This window comes from Poecilia latipinna, unplaced genomic scaffold, assembly GCF_001443285.1.
Source record: "Poecilia latipinna isolate Pla-1442-1.1 unplaced genomic scaffold, P_latipinna-1.0 Scaffold757, whole genome shotgun sequence".
NCBI classification, from domain to species: Eukaryota; Metazoa; Chordata; class Actinopteri; order Cyprinodontiformes; family Poeciliidae; genus Poecilia; species Poecilia latipinna.
The window spans coordinates 251,398-271,747 of NW_015113373.1; the positions used below are offsets into that span (position 1 = coordinate 251,398).

At 39.7% G+C, this 20,350-nt stretch overlaps 1 protein-coding gene and 1 long non-coding RNA gene across 2 annotated transcripts in view; one reads left to right on the forward strand and one right to left on the reverse strand.

Annotated features, from left to right (window-relative positions):
• The window catches only part of col4a1 (collagen, type IV, alpha 1), a 51,192-nt gene extending 36,044 nt beyond the window's left edge, over positions 1-15,148 (reverse strand). Inside the window, exon 1 of the mRNA XM_015045964.1 lies at positions 14,959-15,148. Within this exon, the coding sequence (XP_014901450.1) occupies positions 14,959-15,030 (72 nt within the window). The 5' untranslated portion in view covers positions 15,031-15,148. The remainder of the gene's footprint in view (positions 1-14,958) is intronic.
• A 115-nt stretch (positions 15,149-15,263) lies between these two features.
• LOC106955665 (uncharacterized) lies at positions 15,264-15,949 on the forward strand. The gene is made up of 3 exons (XR_001426630.1): positions 15,264-15,462; positions 15,682-15,802; positions 15,889-15,949. It is a non-coding gene; the product is annotated as an uncharacterized LOC106955665 (long non-coding RNA).
• The last annotated feature ends 4,401 nt before the right edge of the window (positions 15,950-20,350 follow it).

Genomic DNA, 20,350 nt, shown 5'->3' on the forward strand with positions numbered 1-20,350 from the left:
TATATATATATATACTGAAAAGGAGGAGATGGTGCTGATTAGAAACAAGTTGCAGGTGTGAAGGGAGAGAGAGAGGAAGTAGGAAATTAATCTAACGCTAAAGAATAACTAGACCTAAGAAACATAACCAGAGTAACAAAGAGTAACTAGACAGAAGAAATAAACATAACCAGAATCACTAAGGAAGGGCTGAACTAAAGTAAAGCAGAAACAAGACCGATCTAATCAAAGAAAGGGACTAATAAACAAACCCCAAGATCCTGACAGCAATACCAAAAGTGTAACTATATAACATACAGCCTTTCTTTGTTTTTGCTCATGATAAGTAAAACTAATTGCATATGTTCTTAACATAGATAAACACTAAAATGGAGGAAAACAGAAACAGTAAAAGCATAGCAGAGGGTGATTGATCTTTTTTTTTTTTTGTCAGTGCTGGGTTGAACTGTGCCACCCTAACATTCCTGGCCTTCTCTGGGTCTGAGGCCAGAGGAGAGAGAATAGCAGCGGAGGAGGGGATTTTTCTGTCTGACTGCCATACTTGGAAGACAAGGGTTCTGGTCCAAGTGGCTCTGTAAACAAACATGCATGTGTGTGTGTGTGTGTGTGTGTGTGTGTGTGTGTGTGTGTGTGTGTGTGTGTCTTTGTGTGGGTAGCTGCATCCAGCAAAGGAGATCAAACAACAAATATGGCTTTGTTTTATGATACAAGAAATGAACCTGATTTTTTATAAGCAAAGTATTTAAGAAGGATTTTTTTTTTTCATGGCGCTGACTTACAGGTAAATAAGAAATCAGTCATATGTGATCTATTTAAACCAGCTGCTAATGTGTTCCTACTTATCTATAAAGCTTCTGTGGCTAAACCAAATCACATGCAAGCCAAACCAAACAGTGAATGAAATACGAAACTTATATCAGGAGGAATTGGAGAGGACGGCTTTAACCTATAGCAACAATCGTGCTTAACAAGAGATGAAGGTTTGTTTAATTCTGCAGCCACCTTAAAAGCTTCCTATTACACTGTCTGCATAATCTGAACAAGCAACCACGTGTAATGAGAAACACTCATGAGGTCATGCTAGGCCCCTAGTTAACCTAACCTGCATGTTTTTGACTAAATAACCAAAGTACTAAAGAAAACAAAACATGCAGAAAACGCTGAGCTACCATAGTCCTCAACAACAGCCACTCTGTTTGCACAAGTGTTGACACAGACTGAACAAATGTGGAGAAGTATTACATTTTCTAGCTCTGAAGTAGAAAACAAATACATGCCGAGTGTAATATTTGTATTTTCTGTCTTTTATAACTCCTAAATACCAGTTGCTCCAACTAGAGTCCTTTTACACCGTCGACACTATAGAAAAGATTCACGCACAACAATTACCTTCATGTCAGTTTTTTATCATTTCCACCTGGACATGTTGCGTTTTGGAGTTACTGACTAAATGTTCTCATTTCTAAACTCCTCTACAGGGTTCATGGATAGCCGATTGGAGCCAGGAAATCTTTTACTCTAGAAATGTGTTAATAAGTAGCCAATTCTACCCTTCCATTGATCCGTTTGTCCAAAATGTCTGTCTGTCCTCTCTCACAGCTGCTCTAATTAAAACCTATATATCAAATACATACTAATAACCACTGCTGCTTGGTCCTCAGTGGTCAGTAATGTTTACTCTAGATGGATCAACAGTGTCCAAATAAAAGTAAAAAACAAGCTCTTAAATTAAAAAAATAGCCCTTCTTTAATCTCATTACAAATTATGTCCAAAAAGGCAATATTGTGTTTTTATAGGCGACAAAAAAATAAAATGTTCTGTAGGCTACAATGTTTCTCCTAAGCTAACAAACTCTAGAGATGGTTTTCAAGTATGTCTAATTCCATTTTTATTTTATTTTATATTAAATTAATAGATACTTGTATGCATAATTTTAACTTCTCCATTGCTGCACAGACTGCTCATGCCTCGGACTGACCCTGCGTTACATTCGGTAGTTATCCAGTGAGATTCCAGATGGGACCAAGATGACGGTATTGGACTTGAAAGCTAATATATTTTCATCCTCCAATAAAACAAATCTGTTGAACGGCACTTTAACAGCTCCAATTAGTTTAATGTAAACCATGTTCAGCTCTGCTGCTGGCAACAGGTAATTATCCACAGCACAGTGATGCAGCCGAAGGCTTCTGCAACCAATAGCCGATTATTGTACACAGAGATGTTCTCACAAACATACCTGCTCTAATTAAAACCACATACATGCACTGGATGTAAACAAGATTAAATCCAGGCGCAGTGAAAGTCTGCAGATTCGTTTTGGTTTTGGAGAGATTCGTAGTGTTTGTTTTATTATGGGAAAATACAAGAGGAGACAACTTATAGGCACAGGGGAAGAGGATAACAAAGAAATAGGTTAAAGATAATAACGAATAAATAATTGGATGTTATGTTAAGAAACACAGCTATTCTTTTTAAGCAAGTGTTACTTATCTAACCATAGCAAAAGAAAAAAATAACAACTAAATAAACGCTATTAATGGTGTGGACAATGTTGCCTCTTTGGGCTACAAGAATCACTGAGTAAATAAACAAATGTGAAAACCAGTGGACAGAGGTGTCAGCAACGCAGACTCCACCAGAGCCAGCCCACATAGTTTTTCTCTCATAAAATTTAGAAATGATTTCCCTGTCTCTCATTATTGTCGTCCCCTCTTTCATTTTCTTGACAGCTAGTGTTATTATTACTAGCCTGGTAAAGATCGGCCCCTTCCCTTACACTTTACTTCGTACAGAGGGTCTGGGTTCCCAGCTATTGAGTAAAGATTGTTTCCTGTGTTGAAGATTTAAACTTTATCCAATCAATAAAGGTTTGGCCATGAGGTTTATAATGCACCATTTCAACCGTGTGAAGCTTGACGGATTTCCTCTGCGCTCTAAACCACCGTCCCCATTGTAAAGAGAGAAGCGCCGAGCTGAAGGAGATGCTCAGCTGTTAAATATTTCAATATTTAGAAATGTGGCCAACACAGGCTGAATGGCTTCGTTCACTTCCTCAGCTGCCACTGCTAAAACTACAGGCGGACTACATTTCTAAAACAGCGCAGAAAATTAACGTCTTCATTCACAACTTCTCCTTCTGTTCACTGATTGGCCCGGTTGAAATCCAACGCGAGAAATCAAAGACAATGGGAGAAAACCCAGACCGAGCACTGAGAGATGAGAATCAAGTGGAATTGCATCTGAAGGCAGTGGACTCTACAGACAGACATGTTCATTTAGACGTTTTAATGTTTAAAAGCAGAGATTCAAAAACCCACACCTGCTCTAATATGTCTCACCTTGCACTAACATCTAATCCTCTGCCACACCCATCTGATATCCGCCTGTCTATCTCCATCTGAACCGAATCCAGCAAACTATTTGGCATGGCGTGAGAAAATCCTTTTATAAATTTTCCCAGGTGTTGTTGCTTAGTACTGTGTTTGGGTGTATGTGTGTTTGTGAATGCAAAAAAATCTGAAAGGAAGCTATAATTATCCCCCGTGGATAGATAGATGGATGGATGGATGCATGGATAGGGCAGATAGATTTATACTCCACCTGTGTATTAATATATATGCTTCTATATGACTTTCACTTTCCTGCTGGGACACCTGATTCCCCCCCCACTGTGGGGCAATAAAAAGATATTTGTATTCTATTCAAGATCTGTTCTGGACAGATTTTTCTTACACAACAATAAACCCAAAGAGTCAGAAAGTCTGCTATGGCTCAAACTAAATCAACAACACACATGTATAATTCATTATCATGTGATGCTTGAAAGGACCTCGCTCCGAGCGCAGATGGTTTTCTTTAAGCTCTGGCACATTTTGAAGTTCACCAACATGTTATTGTTTCAGACAACTTCTCTATAAACTCCCTTCATTGCATAACAAAGAGAAATGACCTTCCTTACATCAGATTGTCCGATGGCATCCCATCATGACCAGTGAAATGACCCTCACCGGATCATCTCGTTGACCTGCGACCTCTGTCCAGACAATTAGACAGGGATTTCACTTAAAGGTCATTGATAACTCTGTCCACTTCCTTCTAGAGTCTAAGTGTGCACATTAAGATGTGTCTGTGGATGAAATGTTGCCCTGTTAGCAAATTAAAGCGGACTTCTGCAACTCATTTGGTCTCGGCGGGGATTTCCCAGCTCCATCCACTGCACAAACAAACTCCACCCATGTCCCAAAGCTAGCTTCCTGCCTAGGGAAGAAATCATATATTTTGTCAACTCATAAAATTTACAATTCAAAGATATTAGAAATGTAGCAATCTAACTCCGAGGTACAGCCAGTATTGGCTTTGTAAAGTTTGTTAAGGGGCCATTCTGTTCCTTTGTGGAGGTCTGTTTATGCATCAACTCACCGCAGATCTGGCTACTAATTATTCCACATGAATACAAAGATAAAGTCCTCTGCAGTTCCACTGAAGCACAATTGCTAAGTTGCACAAAACGTAGCCTTACTTCTGCACTTCTTTCTCTACAGTCACACATAAGCTTAGTTGTATGAGGCAATTTGTAAAGCGCAACAGTTAAAAGCTCAAGCTGGATATTGAGGGCAACGATTAATTCTTACTGTCCTGAAGAATTTGACTGTATGAGCCACAAGCTTCCCTGTGAATGTGCCGGACTCCAGCACCGGAAATGGGATTGAGGAAGTCGTTCTTTCTCCAAGGAGGAAGGCCTTTTCCTCACCCTTTTATGCTAACAAAGACAAGAAGGGCCTGGACTCGAGCGGGTCTCAAGGGTGTAGCAGTATCTGGAAGTAATGTCAGCACGTGAAGACAAGGAATGACCTATGTGACTTTCTGACTCAATGCTTCCACCCTGGACATTTCTCACATAAAATTAACACATTCAAGGAATGTAAAAAGTCTTGGAAAGTGTTGAGAGGTTCTGTGTAAAGTTTTCACACGTTCTGCATTATGACCCTGTACAAACGTTTTCTATGATGACACATGGGGATCATGCTGTGGGAATGCTTTTTCTTGCAAAAACCTGAAATCAGAATAATGATCCTGAGCTACAAAGCTACAATAGAATGACTTAGATCAAGGACATGTATTTGTTCAATTTGTCAGAAATTCAATTCTTTCCTATGCATGTCACTCTTTTTAGATCTCTAATTGTACAGTAATTTTTAAAACTTTTACTTCTCTGTCCTTGGTGCCTTAAATAAATCTGAGAAAAGGGCACCAGAAGAGAGGAAATAAAACTGGAAGGAGAGAATAAAGGTTTTCATGAGTGAATTTCACATTCTGTCAATGACAAAGGCTCCAAAGTTATACACTGCGTTTCATTGTAGAACTTTTCATTGCAAAGCTGCCCCCTTCTTGATCACCAGTTTCATACATTTGCTTTGTCTAACTTCCAGATTTGACTTCCACAAGTTCCTTACAAGACTCCTGAAGAAAGCTCTACATCACAACAGCTTAATTTTTCCTCATTTAACTCCTCAATCCAGATGAAGAGATTAGAAGGTATCTTCTTCCTCTGAGGTAAAAACCCACCATGTGACCGGCTTAACGTGTTTCCTCTATAGAGTTATCTGATTAAGCCTTTCAGAAAACAGCTATTAAACAGTGTTGTGCAGAGGCAGCGACAAGAAGAAAGACAAGGATGAATAAAGCATCTGTTCTGCCAGGAAGGCGCTTCAAGGCTGTTGCGACGGATACACGAGTCATCTCAGGTTATCTGAATTACAGCTGGATTGGAATCACGTTCTGCTACTGCGATCAATTCTCCTATTTATTTGTACCAATACCAGTAAAGATACAGTGAGTTAGAGTTTGCACAGTTATGATATGGAGTCTCCAAAGGATGGATTTAAGCTACGTTCAGGCGAAGGAAATAAAACCCGCCTTCGATGATCTGTGCTGACTTGTTGAAAGGTTTTTAAGAAACACACACAGAAAAAAATCTGAAACTATAAATGATTTAATTTATGGGACAAATATGAAGCATGTGCCCCTCAAATCGGTACAGTTATGATGTATTAGTCATTTTAACCCATCACACAGCTGACAATTATTGTTCTTTCCAATTTATTCCCACTTCTTTGCCAACTTTGAATCTTGTTGAGTGTCTGTGGAGGAGAAAGGAAGCGAACTGCATCTTTACAACAAACTGGACCACTTGTGACGTTTGTCAGACCATTTTACAGAACGTCCTGACACGACAACCTGCTTTCCACTTCAAGATAGCCTATTTTAATCTGGCATTGGCAAAACTATAGCCACATCTGTCACAGGCAGGCACCTGCTACAGGCAATAATGTGTGATTAATAACAGGAGAAAGCAACATCATTTTGCACGTCTGTGTAATATTGAATACAGTTAAGTGAGACATTTTGACAGACCAAGCATGTTTTGTCTTTGTGCGTGAGAGGTTCAAAACTGTGAAATATTTTTTCTTCTAAAATAAATTTAAAAAAGCATGAGTCAAAATGCAAAGTTTAAATTAAAACACTACAATATTATCTTTAATTTATACTTTAAATTGACATTTAGCCAGCTTTGCAGCTGAAACTATATGTTTACATACAGTGTTTATAAAAAACATCTTTGATAAATATTTTATGCTGTAAGTCAGCTAGATTACTAAAACGATTTGCTAAATGCCAGAAGACTAGGAGTGAGATTAAAAAAAACATAACCTTGAACAAGGCTTAACTGGAATGCTGCAGCAGGATTTCGTGGTTTGTCAGACTCTAAATGATGTTAAGTGATCGTCTCATTGTAAGTTTAGGAACATTCGGTTCTCACTGAACAAACTAGTCAAGTGATGCAAGTTCGATTAAATCTTTGTTTGGCTAATTTTTCTCTTTTATTGGAACAAACGGCTTTGTAGCTGCAGTATAACCTTTTTGTCTTCAGCTTCTTAATTTTAAACAAAGCTGTAGGTACGCTTACACAAAAACTCACTTAATTTCCTTTTCCTTACAGAAGTTGCAGTTTTCTGTGTGCTTAGGTGCAATGATGAGGTTCTGGAAGCTGTGATCATTTCGAAGATTTAATACGATCTCTGACTCATAGAGTCAAAGCTTCAACCTCTCTGGGTAAAGTAAGAAGAAAACTAGATCATCAGTTCAACTGAGGCAGAACAGAGAAAGAGTTTAAGCTCTAACTCTTTCATTCAAGATTAAAAATCCAAAATGTCCCATGCACTATTTAAATACAATTTTAAAAGTTTGCTTTTGGTTTAGAGAAACCTTCGCAGAGCAGCAACAAGATAAACCCCGTTAGATTAAAATGAAACATCTTATATGAACTGATATGAAACACTTTATAGTCTTATCTTTCTGTCACATAACACGCTTTTAACAACAGGTTGTTGATTTAATACTCTGAATTGATCTGTGGTGAAAGCGGCCTAAAAGGATGAGGGGAGAAATCAAACTTAAACACTGACAAAAGTAGGCACAAAACAAAAAGTCCACAGGTGTGGCACCAACATTTGGTTAGAATATTTAATCACACTTGGCAGCCTTAAACAGCTGTGTAAGTCTGCTTATCGGGGTGGTCACCATTAAGGACTAATAATTTCAATCTCTCCAATTAATTTGTGTGTTAAATTGTTTTAACTTGCCATCATTTTATGGTTGAAGCAACTTCCAAATGCAGGAGAACGAGCATTTATTCTGTGGTAAACATTAACACTGCAAGAAGGCTGAACCTTACATGGGGCACGGCTAACAAAGTGCTTGGCTACAGATTTTTTGACACAGTTTACCTTCTTCTGACCAAAACTTACCCACCTTAAATCTCAAGTTTAAGAAAAGAAGGCAACATAAACTGAGACAAACATAGAACAAAAGAATAAAGATCATTTCACTCTTGTGGTTTTTAGCATAGAAGGCAATAGAGGGAATGTAAATGGGATTCTTTGCTGTAGTTTCTAATAATCTCTATACATAAACTACAGTACACATGTATAAACAAAAAGCAGAGTTTTTAAAAGTCTGTTGCAAAACATCCATGTTAGTGTGGACAGGGCCTCAGTTGTGATATTTTAATGTGAATGACTCGAATTCAAACTTTTAGTAACAAACTGCATGGCTTTATGCATGTCTCACCTATTCTGATTAGGTTAAGCTGCAGCCTAAAGGACGAAGTGTGATGCTGGATGCTGATAGAGGAGAAAAAGCAGAGTTCATCTAAGACAGTGTTTCTCAATTCCGGTCCTCACGACCCCCTGCCCTGCATGTTTTAGATGTTTCCCTTCTGCCACACACCTGGATTCAATATTTTGGTGATTAACAGGCCTCTGCAGTACTTGAAGGTCATGCAATCATTTGAATCAGCTGTTCTGGAGTAGAGGCACATCTAAAACATGCAGAGCAGGGGGGCCTGAGGACTGGAATTGAGAAGCACTGATCTAAGAGCAAGATTAAAGCCAGCATGTGTGGAATTATCCTTCAGTTCATCTTCAACATCATAGACGAGGTCAGCATCTGGAAATAATGAGCAGTAAAAGCCTCATCAGCCAGCTGATAGCAGAGCACCTATACCACAAAGGACAAACTCCAACTATTTCTGCTTGAAAAGACCAGAAAATTGTTTGCAATCAAGCACCGATTCTAAACAATGAACGAAACCTTAAACAACTGCTATTTAAATTGCATAGGCATGATCTGAGATTTCCATTAGATTTTACTTGGCAAAGGTTGCTATGACACTGAAAGACTGAATATTGCTGTCAGGTTTATGTCTGTTCACTCCAGTCCATGTAGACCAGGAGAGTTTACAACCATCCCCCATGGGCCTTTTGAGGGGGATGACTTTAAATCTGGTTCTTCTATAAGCAAAGCAAGAACTGTGTCCACATTTTCAGCACAAAATTAAACTTGTTCCCATTGCAGGTTTGATGATGAAGGCTATTCATCATCATCATTAGTGCTTACTAATGGACAGGGTCCTAAGTTTCAGTCATGGAGAGAAAGACTTCTGGTTCAGGAAACTCTGATGTAGTTCTCTTGGTATCTACATGCCATAGCTATCAGCAAGCACTGGAGCAGTTGTGCAGCTGTCAGGATAAGACTCAGTTTGTCTATGTCTGAGACTGTGATTCATAAACTAAATAGGGTGGACTGCTTTGTTTGGGATGACGGTCAGTCTTTCACTCAGCTGGAGAAAAATCTTGGGGTCCTTTTTAAGACCGATGGCATGATGGAGCAGGAGATCGATACGTTAATTGGGGACATCTGTCAAAATGCAGATGTTGCGTTTATTGTTGTGGCAAAGAAAAAGTTGACCAAAAGAAAAGGCAAGGTTCTTTAAATACCCCCATCTGTGAGACTCCAAAACAACAAAATTAAGGCTCCACGCAGCTGAAACGAGCTTCCTCTACATCAGAAGGACTCGGTCATGGTTCCTCAGGCAACTGATAAGGAAGCCTCTGTACCTCCCTATAGAGGTTTTTCAGGCTCATCCCACAGGATGGAGACCTACAACCTGCTGGAGGGGTACATACGTCCCTCAAGGTCTGTAAATACCTTGCATTCGCCAGAATAAGCAGAAGATTGTCATTAGACAGAGGAATGTATGGATAAGTGAAAATGCTACCCCGGCGGTCTGATCTCTAATAGAAAAAAATTGATGGTAATTGGATGAATGAATACCAAATGTTTTGTTTGTTTTTTTTTGACATGAAAAAGAAGACTGGTTCCAAATGGAGAATTTGTTCATCTCCTAAACTGCACCAATTTGGCACAAATGACATAAACATTGACGAAAAGATAAGTCGTTCCCGATATTCTGCCTGCATTCTTCTGGAAAAGCCATTAAAACACAATCAAGGTATTTTTGTTTACCAGAAATCTTGTCTAAACACCTTATCAACAGCAAGTCAACTCAAAAATCACTCCTATTCAAAAATGAACAACTGGAAGACAAACCAAGCGAGATTTGAACAGCGTACAAAAGGAAAGGACCGTCATAAATCTGAAGATACTGTCGGCAATGTCTTATATTCCATTATTTGGACAATTTGGCAGCAAAAGATGGAAGTCCAGGTCAAGGACCACAAAGTGAGACTAAAAGATTTGTCACGGCATATCATCACTGGCTCCGACACACATTCTTTCACTTTGGGGGCTCAAAAACGTCTCTCCTTCTCCTTCTCCTCATGTTCTTCCAGCAGCCTTCCTCCCCATCACTCTTCACTTCCCACCTCCATGTCAGATGGATGTATCCATTCCAAAATCTCTGTCCAAACCACAAAGGTCATTTATGACTCACTAATTACACACTGGAGTAGCTAAAATGAATTTTCAGCACTGTAACGCGCCTCAGGATATTAACAATCCCAAGGATCGAGTCTGTCTTAAAGAGTGGAAAATATTATTGTGCAGAACAGAACAGGTGTTTTGGAGAAAACAGCAGCTAAGACAGATTTGAATGAAATGCATCCCCCATGTTGCATGAGTTGGAACTACTTTTAGGCTACTTGTTTAATCTTCTCTGTGACAGAACAGACTCTCAGGCTGCTCTGAAAATAGGACATACCTGCCACAGTCCCTTGAGTAACAAGGTCAGGGGAGAGTTATCTTTGCTCTCCAGAGGCGCCTGTTAAAATAAGGAGACTAAAAGATGGGCACAATTCTTCCAAATGAAGACATTTTTACAACAGGCAGGTTGTGGATTCCCAGCGTTGCATTGCGTGGTTGGTGGTCAGTCACAGGGGCAGATTCAGCTGTTGCCTGTGTGGGGGGGCTGTCTACAGGATCAGGCCTGTCGACGCGTACGGACAGCAAGAACAACAAATCAGCTCTTAGATTTCAGCAAGCTGTTTGAGGAGCAGGATAGATGCCTCTGTCAGTCACATTAGGGTTGTGTTGAACATCAGAGGCGAGTTTTGAACTAGCTAGCAGAAAGAAACTTGACTTTCCCAACAGCTGCAATGGTCCATCCGCCTAACATCCCACACACAAACACTTATTCCAGGAATTTGTTGATTTGCCCTCTGCTTCCTTTAAGAAACACTCATACTTCTTTCTGACCAGTTTAAATGCCTGACTCCATGTTTTGAGTAGCAAACAAATTCTTGAGAAATTTTCTTAGGATATTGCCTCTTATGTTCGCCTTTTCCGATGTCAGCCTGACCTGCTACGGGTCAAAGGTTATCATATATTTGGGTACATCTTTGCTTGACCCTGATCTGTTTCATCAGAAGGTTCTGATCTTCCATCGGTGTCACGTGTCTCTACATCTTGATGTCGAAGTCAAACAAACTGAAGCCCTTTATGGAAATTGCAAGGATCATATTAGATTTTCTGCTAAATTTAACATCAGCTTGTGAGCTTAGTTAGGTCTGAGACAACCGTCCCACTGTGCAGGAGAGCAGCTCGGGATTGATGAGAGGCCTGAGTGGATCACAAACCTCCTGCTGTGGACCTCCCATGGGTGGACGGGAACACATTCAGCTCACAACAATAAATCCAGAATGTTAAAATACTCCAGTTTCACTGCTGTCGTCTGATTAGCAACAAGTTATTTGGACGGATACGAGCGTCTGTCCAGATGTTCTGTGTCTGTTGCATGTTTGTGGACAAAAACAAGAGAGCTGCTCTCTGCTCGGTGAATATTTGAGGAGTGCTTTATCACTGTCTATAGTAGTTGGTCAAACACCAAATATATTTTAACATGCAGTAATAGACACATGGAAACCATCTTAGCATTAAAATAATGTACAAGTCTTCCTTATCGCTGATCCTGGGGTGTACAGCCAATCAGCAGCAAGGAATAAAAATGCCACTCGGGATTGGCTGGTTTGCAAACGTCAGTCAATGGTTTGTCAAGACATTTTCGATATCCTCTACATAGAAAAATTAGCAAATAGGTCAATTTTCCATGAATAATTTTGAATTAAGTTCCACATAAAAATACTGAACTGTGAAAGCCGGGGGATCCACGCAACAAACTTTTGCAACCAGGTACATTGAGCTTTTTATTCTTTAGATTATGCCATCTTGTAGGTTTATTTGTTTTTCAGATGAACTGTGCAGAACAAATGTATTATATGTGGCAATTGAAATTATTATTATGATCTTATTTTTTTACAGTGTAGAATTCCTTCAAAATCTTCCAGGGGTTCAGAAATTATGAGTCAGTATTCACTCTTAATGAAACACTAATTAGATGACCATGTAAAAAAAAACAACTAATTAATTCACTGCAAGTAATAGGGAAAAAATGCATCATGTGGTAAGAACTAAATATTGCATTCAGTGTTATACATGCTGTGTTAGTCTTGTTTCAGAGGAAATGGGGTGAATTTTTCCCCTTTTCTCCCCATTCCTTCATTTACTCAGTACTCTTTTTTCTTCCCAGAACAGAGAGCAATTCTTCTCCTTCCAGGAAAAAGTTTGGATAAGGAAGACTTGTGAGATAGCTGTTGACATCGTGTCCAACTTATTCAGAGTTGTGTTCAAAGATTGAAGTTTGAGAAATGGGCTTACTACCTTCTCCTATGAGGCCAAAGAGGACGCCATGAAGAGAGTTATAATGCTACCTTTTGTGTTGCTTATTCGCATGTCTACTAATTAGAAATGTCTGGCCCAAAAATAAAGAAATATTTTAATATTTTCTTAATGAGTCTGGACATATTTTTAACATCTGTAGTTCAACGTCCTGCATACTTGGACTGGTTAGACAATTCAAGATTAAGGCTAACTTTATTCTGGTTTTTTTTCACATTGCAGCTAAGATTGAAGCATTTTTTTTCCGATACATTGTTATACACAGGCACAGGATGGGCATTGTTGAGGAGGAGGGTGACGTATTGTTATGTGCAGAAGGTGGGGCTCAGCAGGGCGCCGGTCAAGGGCAGTTCCTGTATGAATGGGGCCTGGTTGAACCTCTGTATCCTACCATAAAAAAATATATCAGTTTTATCACAATTTTAAATGGATTTCATAATTCCAAACTGTATTATGTAAACCAGTGGTTTCCAAACTTTTTCTGGGGTCCCCTATGTATTACAAATGGCTGTCTGGTTGAGCGACGCTGTGGGGGGGGAAGGATTTTTAGAGACTCCCTGTCTCTAAGAACAAGGAGGGGCGGGGGGGACCGACTTTTTTGGTGGCAAAATAAATGTACCTAGCTGAACATAGACAACAAAATCAGTAACCTACAGGCTACTTGTTAAGCTTAAGGTGATGTATTAGCTAGTCGTCTTTTAGCTAACATTACCTGCATCCAACAGCTTTACTCAACTCAGTCGGTTAGTTTGGAGGGAAAAACTGTGAAAAGTTCTTTGCGTTTTGCTGGTTTGCTGCCGTGATTCTAACACAAACCTGCGTAGCTCTGCACAGCAGCAGCAGGTCTCCTTCACTGGTCTAAACCCAGGGCGAGCATTGTAGCGCTCATGTTGCGTTTAAAGGCGGCTCGGAAAAACAGGTTACCACATGTTAAGAACGGATTAAACAGTTTTAACTGCTGATAAAACTGACAGAGGACACAAATATGGGAAGTGTGGAAGCCTCTACTGTATCAAATTGACATAGGAATAACAGAGAGTTGGCCATTCTAAGGTAAAAACCCAGCGCATACAGCATTCATGTTTTGGTTTTTTTTTTCATCCAGACGGCTGCCCGCGCCCCCTCTAGGGGGCACGCCCTACAGTTTGGGAACCTCTGACGTTCCCAAGCATCAGAGGTTGGACATGCAGTAGGATTTCTTGTTGTCAGCTTAAAATGGCCCAATTGTGAATTAAACAAATGTCTGTAAAAGTGATCTAAGGCCCATTTATTTTACATGGGAAGTTGAATATCATCAATGCTAACCTGTCTTTAAAAAATCTGCTATGTGTAGTATATAAGGACTAAAGCTTATATTTTGAACTAGCGATGACCAAAATAAGTAAAAAACTGAGATGTAAACTTTTAGTGTGGCACCAAATCAAAAGCTTTAATCAGAGAGCATCACTGGCATCACTGCCATATTTTCTTCTACCGCTTACTCTCTGCACAAAACATGGAGGCACCTCATTCCCATTGAATGCAAATAAAACAAGAGCAATAAGAACAATCATTTGGGGCACGGCTGACTCAGAACCAAGCTAAAAATGAACACTCCTGGCACCCTATGTGGCGAGTCATGTCTCCCACAACAAGAAACACTGCTGGTACTGTTCGTGAAAGAACTACCACTCAATGTAAGCACTGGATGTAAACTGTGAACTGTGAAAGCTACACAGAACATTGCTTCAATTCATATTCACAACAAATCAACATGATGTAAAACAAACATTTACACAGAGTTAATCATTCCATGCCAGCTAATAAGAAAGAAGGATAACGTCCACTAAATCTAAGTTATCTGAACATTATAGCACAGAGTAACAAGGTAATATTTTTTTTTTCTACAGTGTATCCAAGATCAAAACATCAATTAAAAAAAAAAAAAAAGAATTGAACTATCCCTAAAACAACAACAGTCAGATCTGCACACAGTTTTCTGCGTCCCTTATTGCTTTGCCAGACCTTTCTAAAGAACAATCTAGTCCCACACAGAAACTTCAGCTACTGGAGGCGTTTGCCCCACCCTATGCCCTCCTCCTTCTCCTTCCCTCTAGTTCCCTCCAACAGAGGTGGAGGAACCAGAGCTCAGTAGATCTCACGAAGTTTCACAACAGTAAAACGAAGCATGTTGCTAACATAATAACTCTGTTGTATTTTGAATAAAATGCCCATACACTTCTGCACACAAATATGGTTTTAGTATCGAGGGGCCCCTAAGGTGAAACACTTGAATGCCCCTTAAAATCTTTTTACTTGTTTAGTGATAGGAGCATACAACTGGATATAAAAGCTTTAATGTAGACTTAGCTGATGCCAGTTAATATATATTTTTAGCACAAGTTTCCATCTGAGTTCAACGCAAACTTGCATGGACTCACCTCAGCCCGCGTCAGGTCTAAGCTGCAGTAGAGAGCCGCCAGCAGCAGCAGCAGCAGCAGCGGTGACAGCATCGTGTGAAACTGCGGCGCGCTCAGTCAGCCCCTGTAGCCCGCTCCTCTGCCTCTGTCCTCGGTTAACTCGCGGCTTATCTGCGGAGCACGAACGGTGCGTTCAGCTGCATCTTTGTCTGAGACGATGTGAACTTCTGATCAATGCAACTTGCTCCTTGTTCCCGCTGCACCACACCTCCCACCTTCCTCCAAAACGACCACCCTCTCGTCCGGACAGACAGAGTCTAAACCTTGTTTGTTACAAACACTCTGACTTTTCTCTGTACGGAGAGGAACTGCTCGGGACACTTTGGGGGCTTTATTTTTGCGGGATTTTCTAGGGCAGTTTTTATCACTTTGGTGACGGGGCCGGTGACTTCTCTGGCTCTGGAACCGGAGCATCTCTCCAGCCCGTGATACCTCTACTCCATTACGCGCGTAACAGAGGCGGCCGTAAGTTGTGCAAGTTTATAAAACTGTTTATTTATACCACTGGATTAAAGAAAACATGCTTATCTTTTGCGTTACTGCAAACTAGAGTGCTTGTTTTTGCACCGGGGAACATTTGAGAGATGATTGGACTAAGAGACAAATGTTTCTGACTGCTTAGATTTGTGGATATTATGCATTTTTCAACCATTTATAAACACTAGTTGCTTCTGCTTGCAACAGGTTGAGTAAAGATGCTTTAAGTGAGCGTTCAAAGGTGAAGAAGCGGCGCGGGACTTGAGTTTGCGCACCGCATGAGTGCGACCATGCAAAGGCAGCAGGATAGAGAGCATACAAATCTGAGGTAAGCGCATCATTAACAGCTTCCAGAATTTAAAATAAGCGCAATAGTTTCCATTGGGTTTCATAAGAGTGTGTTTTCATCAACAGGGTGCTGCTTCTCTGCCTCTTCCTCGCCGCCCTCGCCTGGACAGTGCAGGCTGTAAGTTTTATTTCCCACATATTCATGATTTTTTTTTTTCACTACAAAAATGCTGCCTGGTTGCAGTTACGACAGAAAATCAATCCCATCCCTCTGGGTTGGGTTTGTCCTGGTTGGAACTGTTCAGATTTTTCAGCGTGTGTTTCCAGTGGGAGTGTCTGGTGTGGTCTGGGTTGGGGAGTTCCTTCTGTAGGAGGGCTCTTCTGTTTCTTCTTGGCATGACTGGTTCAGAAAACATCAACAAAAGATAAAAGTTGCTGCAAAAGTGAGTCACTTTGCCGTTCAGCGGCAGAATATTGTAATTTTGAGGTTCTTAACAAGGGAAAGAGAAAAAAACAAAAAACTAAAATGAGATCCTGCAGGGTGGTTATGTTGTGCCATTCCTGACCTCTTGACCTGGCACAGAGGGGGGCGAAGGGAAGGTCATGACCTCTGCCTCCTGCATGGTAACTTGCTGAGTTTTTTTAGTGTATGCATTCTCGGAGGTAAATGAAGACTTTTAAATAAAATGTATTTCCATTCTCTTGTCCTTTTAGGTCCTTTATAACACTTTTGAAATAACCTTGTAAAAGTTTGGGCTTAAATTTAATCAAGAGGCTGTTGTATGACTTTAAACTGCAAAATGTTGCTGAAATAAAACAACAATTGTGTTTAATTACCTCTTCAGCAATTAACCTCGACAAGGTTTTGCAAGACAGTAGCCTTCAGAGACTGGGGTTTGAGATGCCTGATCTACAGCATGGACATTACGTTGTGTCTTCAGTTAATACCATCACTAGCTTCATAAGAGTTAAATGATCATAACTCAGGTCAGAAACACCACCAATGAAAACAAGAGCTAACATAAAATGGTACAACTTGGGGGAAAATAAGCATCAATCAAACCATGTATTGTATTGAGGGGAAATGTTTCACACATACCAGTTAAGTGTGTCGGAAAAAATGGTAGACTTGTGAATTATTTCCAAACCTGGAGAGTAAAATGCCAGCTGCTGTCATTTTGAGTTTATATAAATCATCTGAGTCGTTATCCATCGTCTAACATTATCTCGTTAGATGATGGACGTCTATTATCTGAGTAGACATCTTGCAATATGAAAGTTGTTGGTTCCATTTTAGCCTCTTCCTGTCACATGCTGATGCGTCTCTGGACAAGGCATGTCAGGACAAGTTCCCTACCAATCTGTGTATCAATTTATCAATATGCATGTGTGTTTGTGAGCGTGATTGGGCGGATCTGGCTGGAGTGTGAAGCGTTTTGAGTGTTTGGTGTGGCTAAAAAAGCTTTATATATTCAGATAAATGACCTGAATAAGCATTTTTTAAATGCAAAACTTATTCAGGCATAAAAAAAAAAAAAACAGAGAGCTTACATCCCATATTTCAGGTGAATACCTCAAAACTATGTGTGCAAACAAGATCTTGCAATATGACAACGCCGTGTCATTTTTAGTCAAAACAAAGTCTGTCTTACTAATCATTCACTATCAGGAGAGAAATAGTCCCTGAGTTGCCCTGTTAGGTTGACAAAGATTGACTGGATGACACTCAGTTATAACAGGATGAAAAAAACACGACTAAGCAAACAAATCCTTTTAATAATTTGGAAGTACTTTGAGAATAATGGAGCTAAGTCTGCTGAAACATGGACTCCATTCTGCTCAGATCCTGTAAAACACAATTTGTAAAAAATAAAAAATATATATTTCTACTGTTCCCAGGAATGTGGTTAAAATAAACCTCATTCTAATAAACCCAAACCTCTCCTCATGAACTGGCTGCATTGTGTCGTCCCTCGCTATAAAAATAGATTGTAAAATGGAGACATACTCAAAAATGTACATTTTGTAGATTACTTCTACATATTTGACTTCCTATTGCACTGTAATAAAATAAAAGAGTTAGTTTGACTCCCTGTTGTCCTGTAGCTTTTATTAACTTTGCTCATCATCGAGCTCAACGTGACGCAGAAATCCACATGTGCTTTGTGCACTGACTAGCACCATGTGAGTGTATTTGCTGTTTATTTGTGTCGGGTGTCAGCTGTCTGGTTGCTCTCCAAGTTATTTAATATCATACCCAAGGCTCTCAGATGAAAACTTATTTTCTTGAGTCTGATGAAAAGACCCGTTGTCCTCGGCTCTTATCAAATTTGCCTAGCTCTTGATTAGAATCGTGTGACACAGCGCAGCTCCTCTGTGCGTTGTGTAGCATCTCTTTAGCACACCGGGGGTCAACTGGATAAATTTACTTTAGCACAACTCGTGCTCTTTCCAGACGAGTTTACCATCAAATGGATGACTATGAAAAGTTTTCTTGGTGCGAACCGATTGTATGTTACGAGATACGTGATGCAGTTAGACAAACAAACGATGCGTCTTCTCTGATGATTCCTGTCTGTCTCAGAATTTCTTACTTTGAAAGCTCCGCTTTCGAAATATGTTCCGGTTTAATATCAGACTTTAAATCTGACTCGTGGGACAGCTTCGCTTCTTTGAACCAAGCCAGTGTACAGCCATTTCCCACCGTCTGTTTCTGTGTGACAATTTAGATCTGGAATTCCTGCGCTCACTGAAGCTGCAGTTCTCCAGACATCTTTCTCATGGCTGTTCCAGTCGTGATTCTCACGTTTTTCTCGATCAGTAAAATCCCTGAGTTAGCAGGTGAGCGCCTAGACGGATGTTTTAGTTGATTGATCAGATCAAAATATTAGGTCTGTTGATCTTCATAGAGGCTTATAAACTTAAAAACATTTAAATAAGATGCCATAGAGACTGCTATTTATGCTGTTGCAGTTGGTTTTTGACACAAGAAAAATGAAACAGTAGTTGTTAAAAGATCAAAAATCAGTTTTCAGTTTTTCTGTTGCAGATAAATTATCAGTGCAAGAGGATATTCGATGTAACATCGACAGACCAAAGAGAATGCTGATGAAATCTGAACTTCTTTGGCAAGCTTTAACAGAAATCTTGTGTAACGTAGATAATTATTTCTGTAGTTGTGTACTTTGATGCCTGGATACAAACCCCTACACTTTACTTTGAACGGAAATCTCTACATCAAAGTTTTCCTTATCGTACTTTTTTTTTTAGGTCAGGCGTAATTTTGTTTTCTGACTATCTTCATTTGTCCCATAAGCAGCTTTTTATTTTTGCAAGAAGAGAAATAAATATTGACCTCTTTTTTTTATCACAAGACAAACCAAAAGTTATTGCCTTTGGTTATTATTATCAGAATTGACATTTTTTGACAATTTTTGGAGCTGATTAAGTTTTTATAATCCAACAGTGGGGATGAAAGGTCTGATCTAAGCCAGACATTGTCAGCCACCAGTTTCATTTCAGGGCTTGCGCGACAGTAACTCCAACAAAAATGGCAAGCAGAAGTTTTCATCAGGTTTTATTTCCAGTTATTTTACTAGTTTTTTTTTTGTTTGTTTTTTTTTTTTTATTTTTTTTATTTATGACAGCAGTCTTATAACCCGAAATTTGTATTCAACAATTAAAACTTTATAAGATATAACTTGATACTTTCAGGTGAAAAGATATGTTTACATTATAAAAATAGGTATAAAAAAGGGAAAAGGGGAAAAATCTGGTTTGTAAGAAAACCACCTTTATGGATATTTGTGTCATTCGCATCACAGATTAGTTGAGGATTCAGATGGAACGGCGTAGCCAAAAGGTCGTGGTCTACGACTCTGCAGCATTTGGCTGAAGCTCATGCAGAAGATGTGTGCTGGGGATTTTTGGCTGAGCTCTTTGTTATCTTTCTTATGCAAATGAACAAAATACATTTAAATACTGTTTTCTTTTACTCAGATAAGGTAGAAACTGGAGTATCAGCTTAGAGAAACGTTTAGCAACCAGCCATCCAAAGCACACCAGGAGGTCTACCAATGAATGGCAGCCTTCCTGCTCAGAGCAGAGGACCAGAGTTTGCACAAACACTTGATTTCAGTTGTTGCCACCAAAAGAGGCACAACCAGTTTTTAGGTTGCACCAACCTGAGCCTTTTCACACAGGCTCAGGTTGGTTTAGAAAACTTTTCCTGTTGACAAATGAAACATGACAACTACTACTTTTTGTATTTGCTGCATTTACCAGTAAATAAAATTAATTTGACTAAATGAAACCCTTAAAAGAATGCCAAAAAAAATAGATGGTGGAAAAGCAGAAACTGTCATGTCGGGTTCAAGTTTTCTTACCCACATGCAAGAACACGCTCAGGAGAACAAAATCAGTTAAATAAGTTTATTTAAAGGGAAAGGCGTAAGGGTACGATGGTCGGAGATTGGTAAGAGGAATCAGAACGTCTGATTTCAGGAAGGGAGAGTGGAAGCGCAGACCTGCTGCAGAGGCGTGGGTTCCAGGTTCCGGCAGACTGAGTCGACGGAGAGCGTTGGAGGGC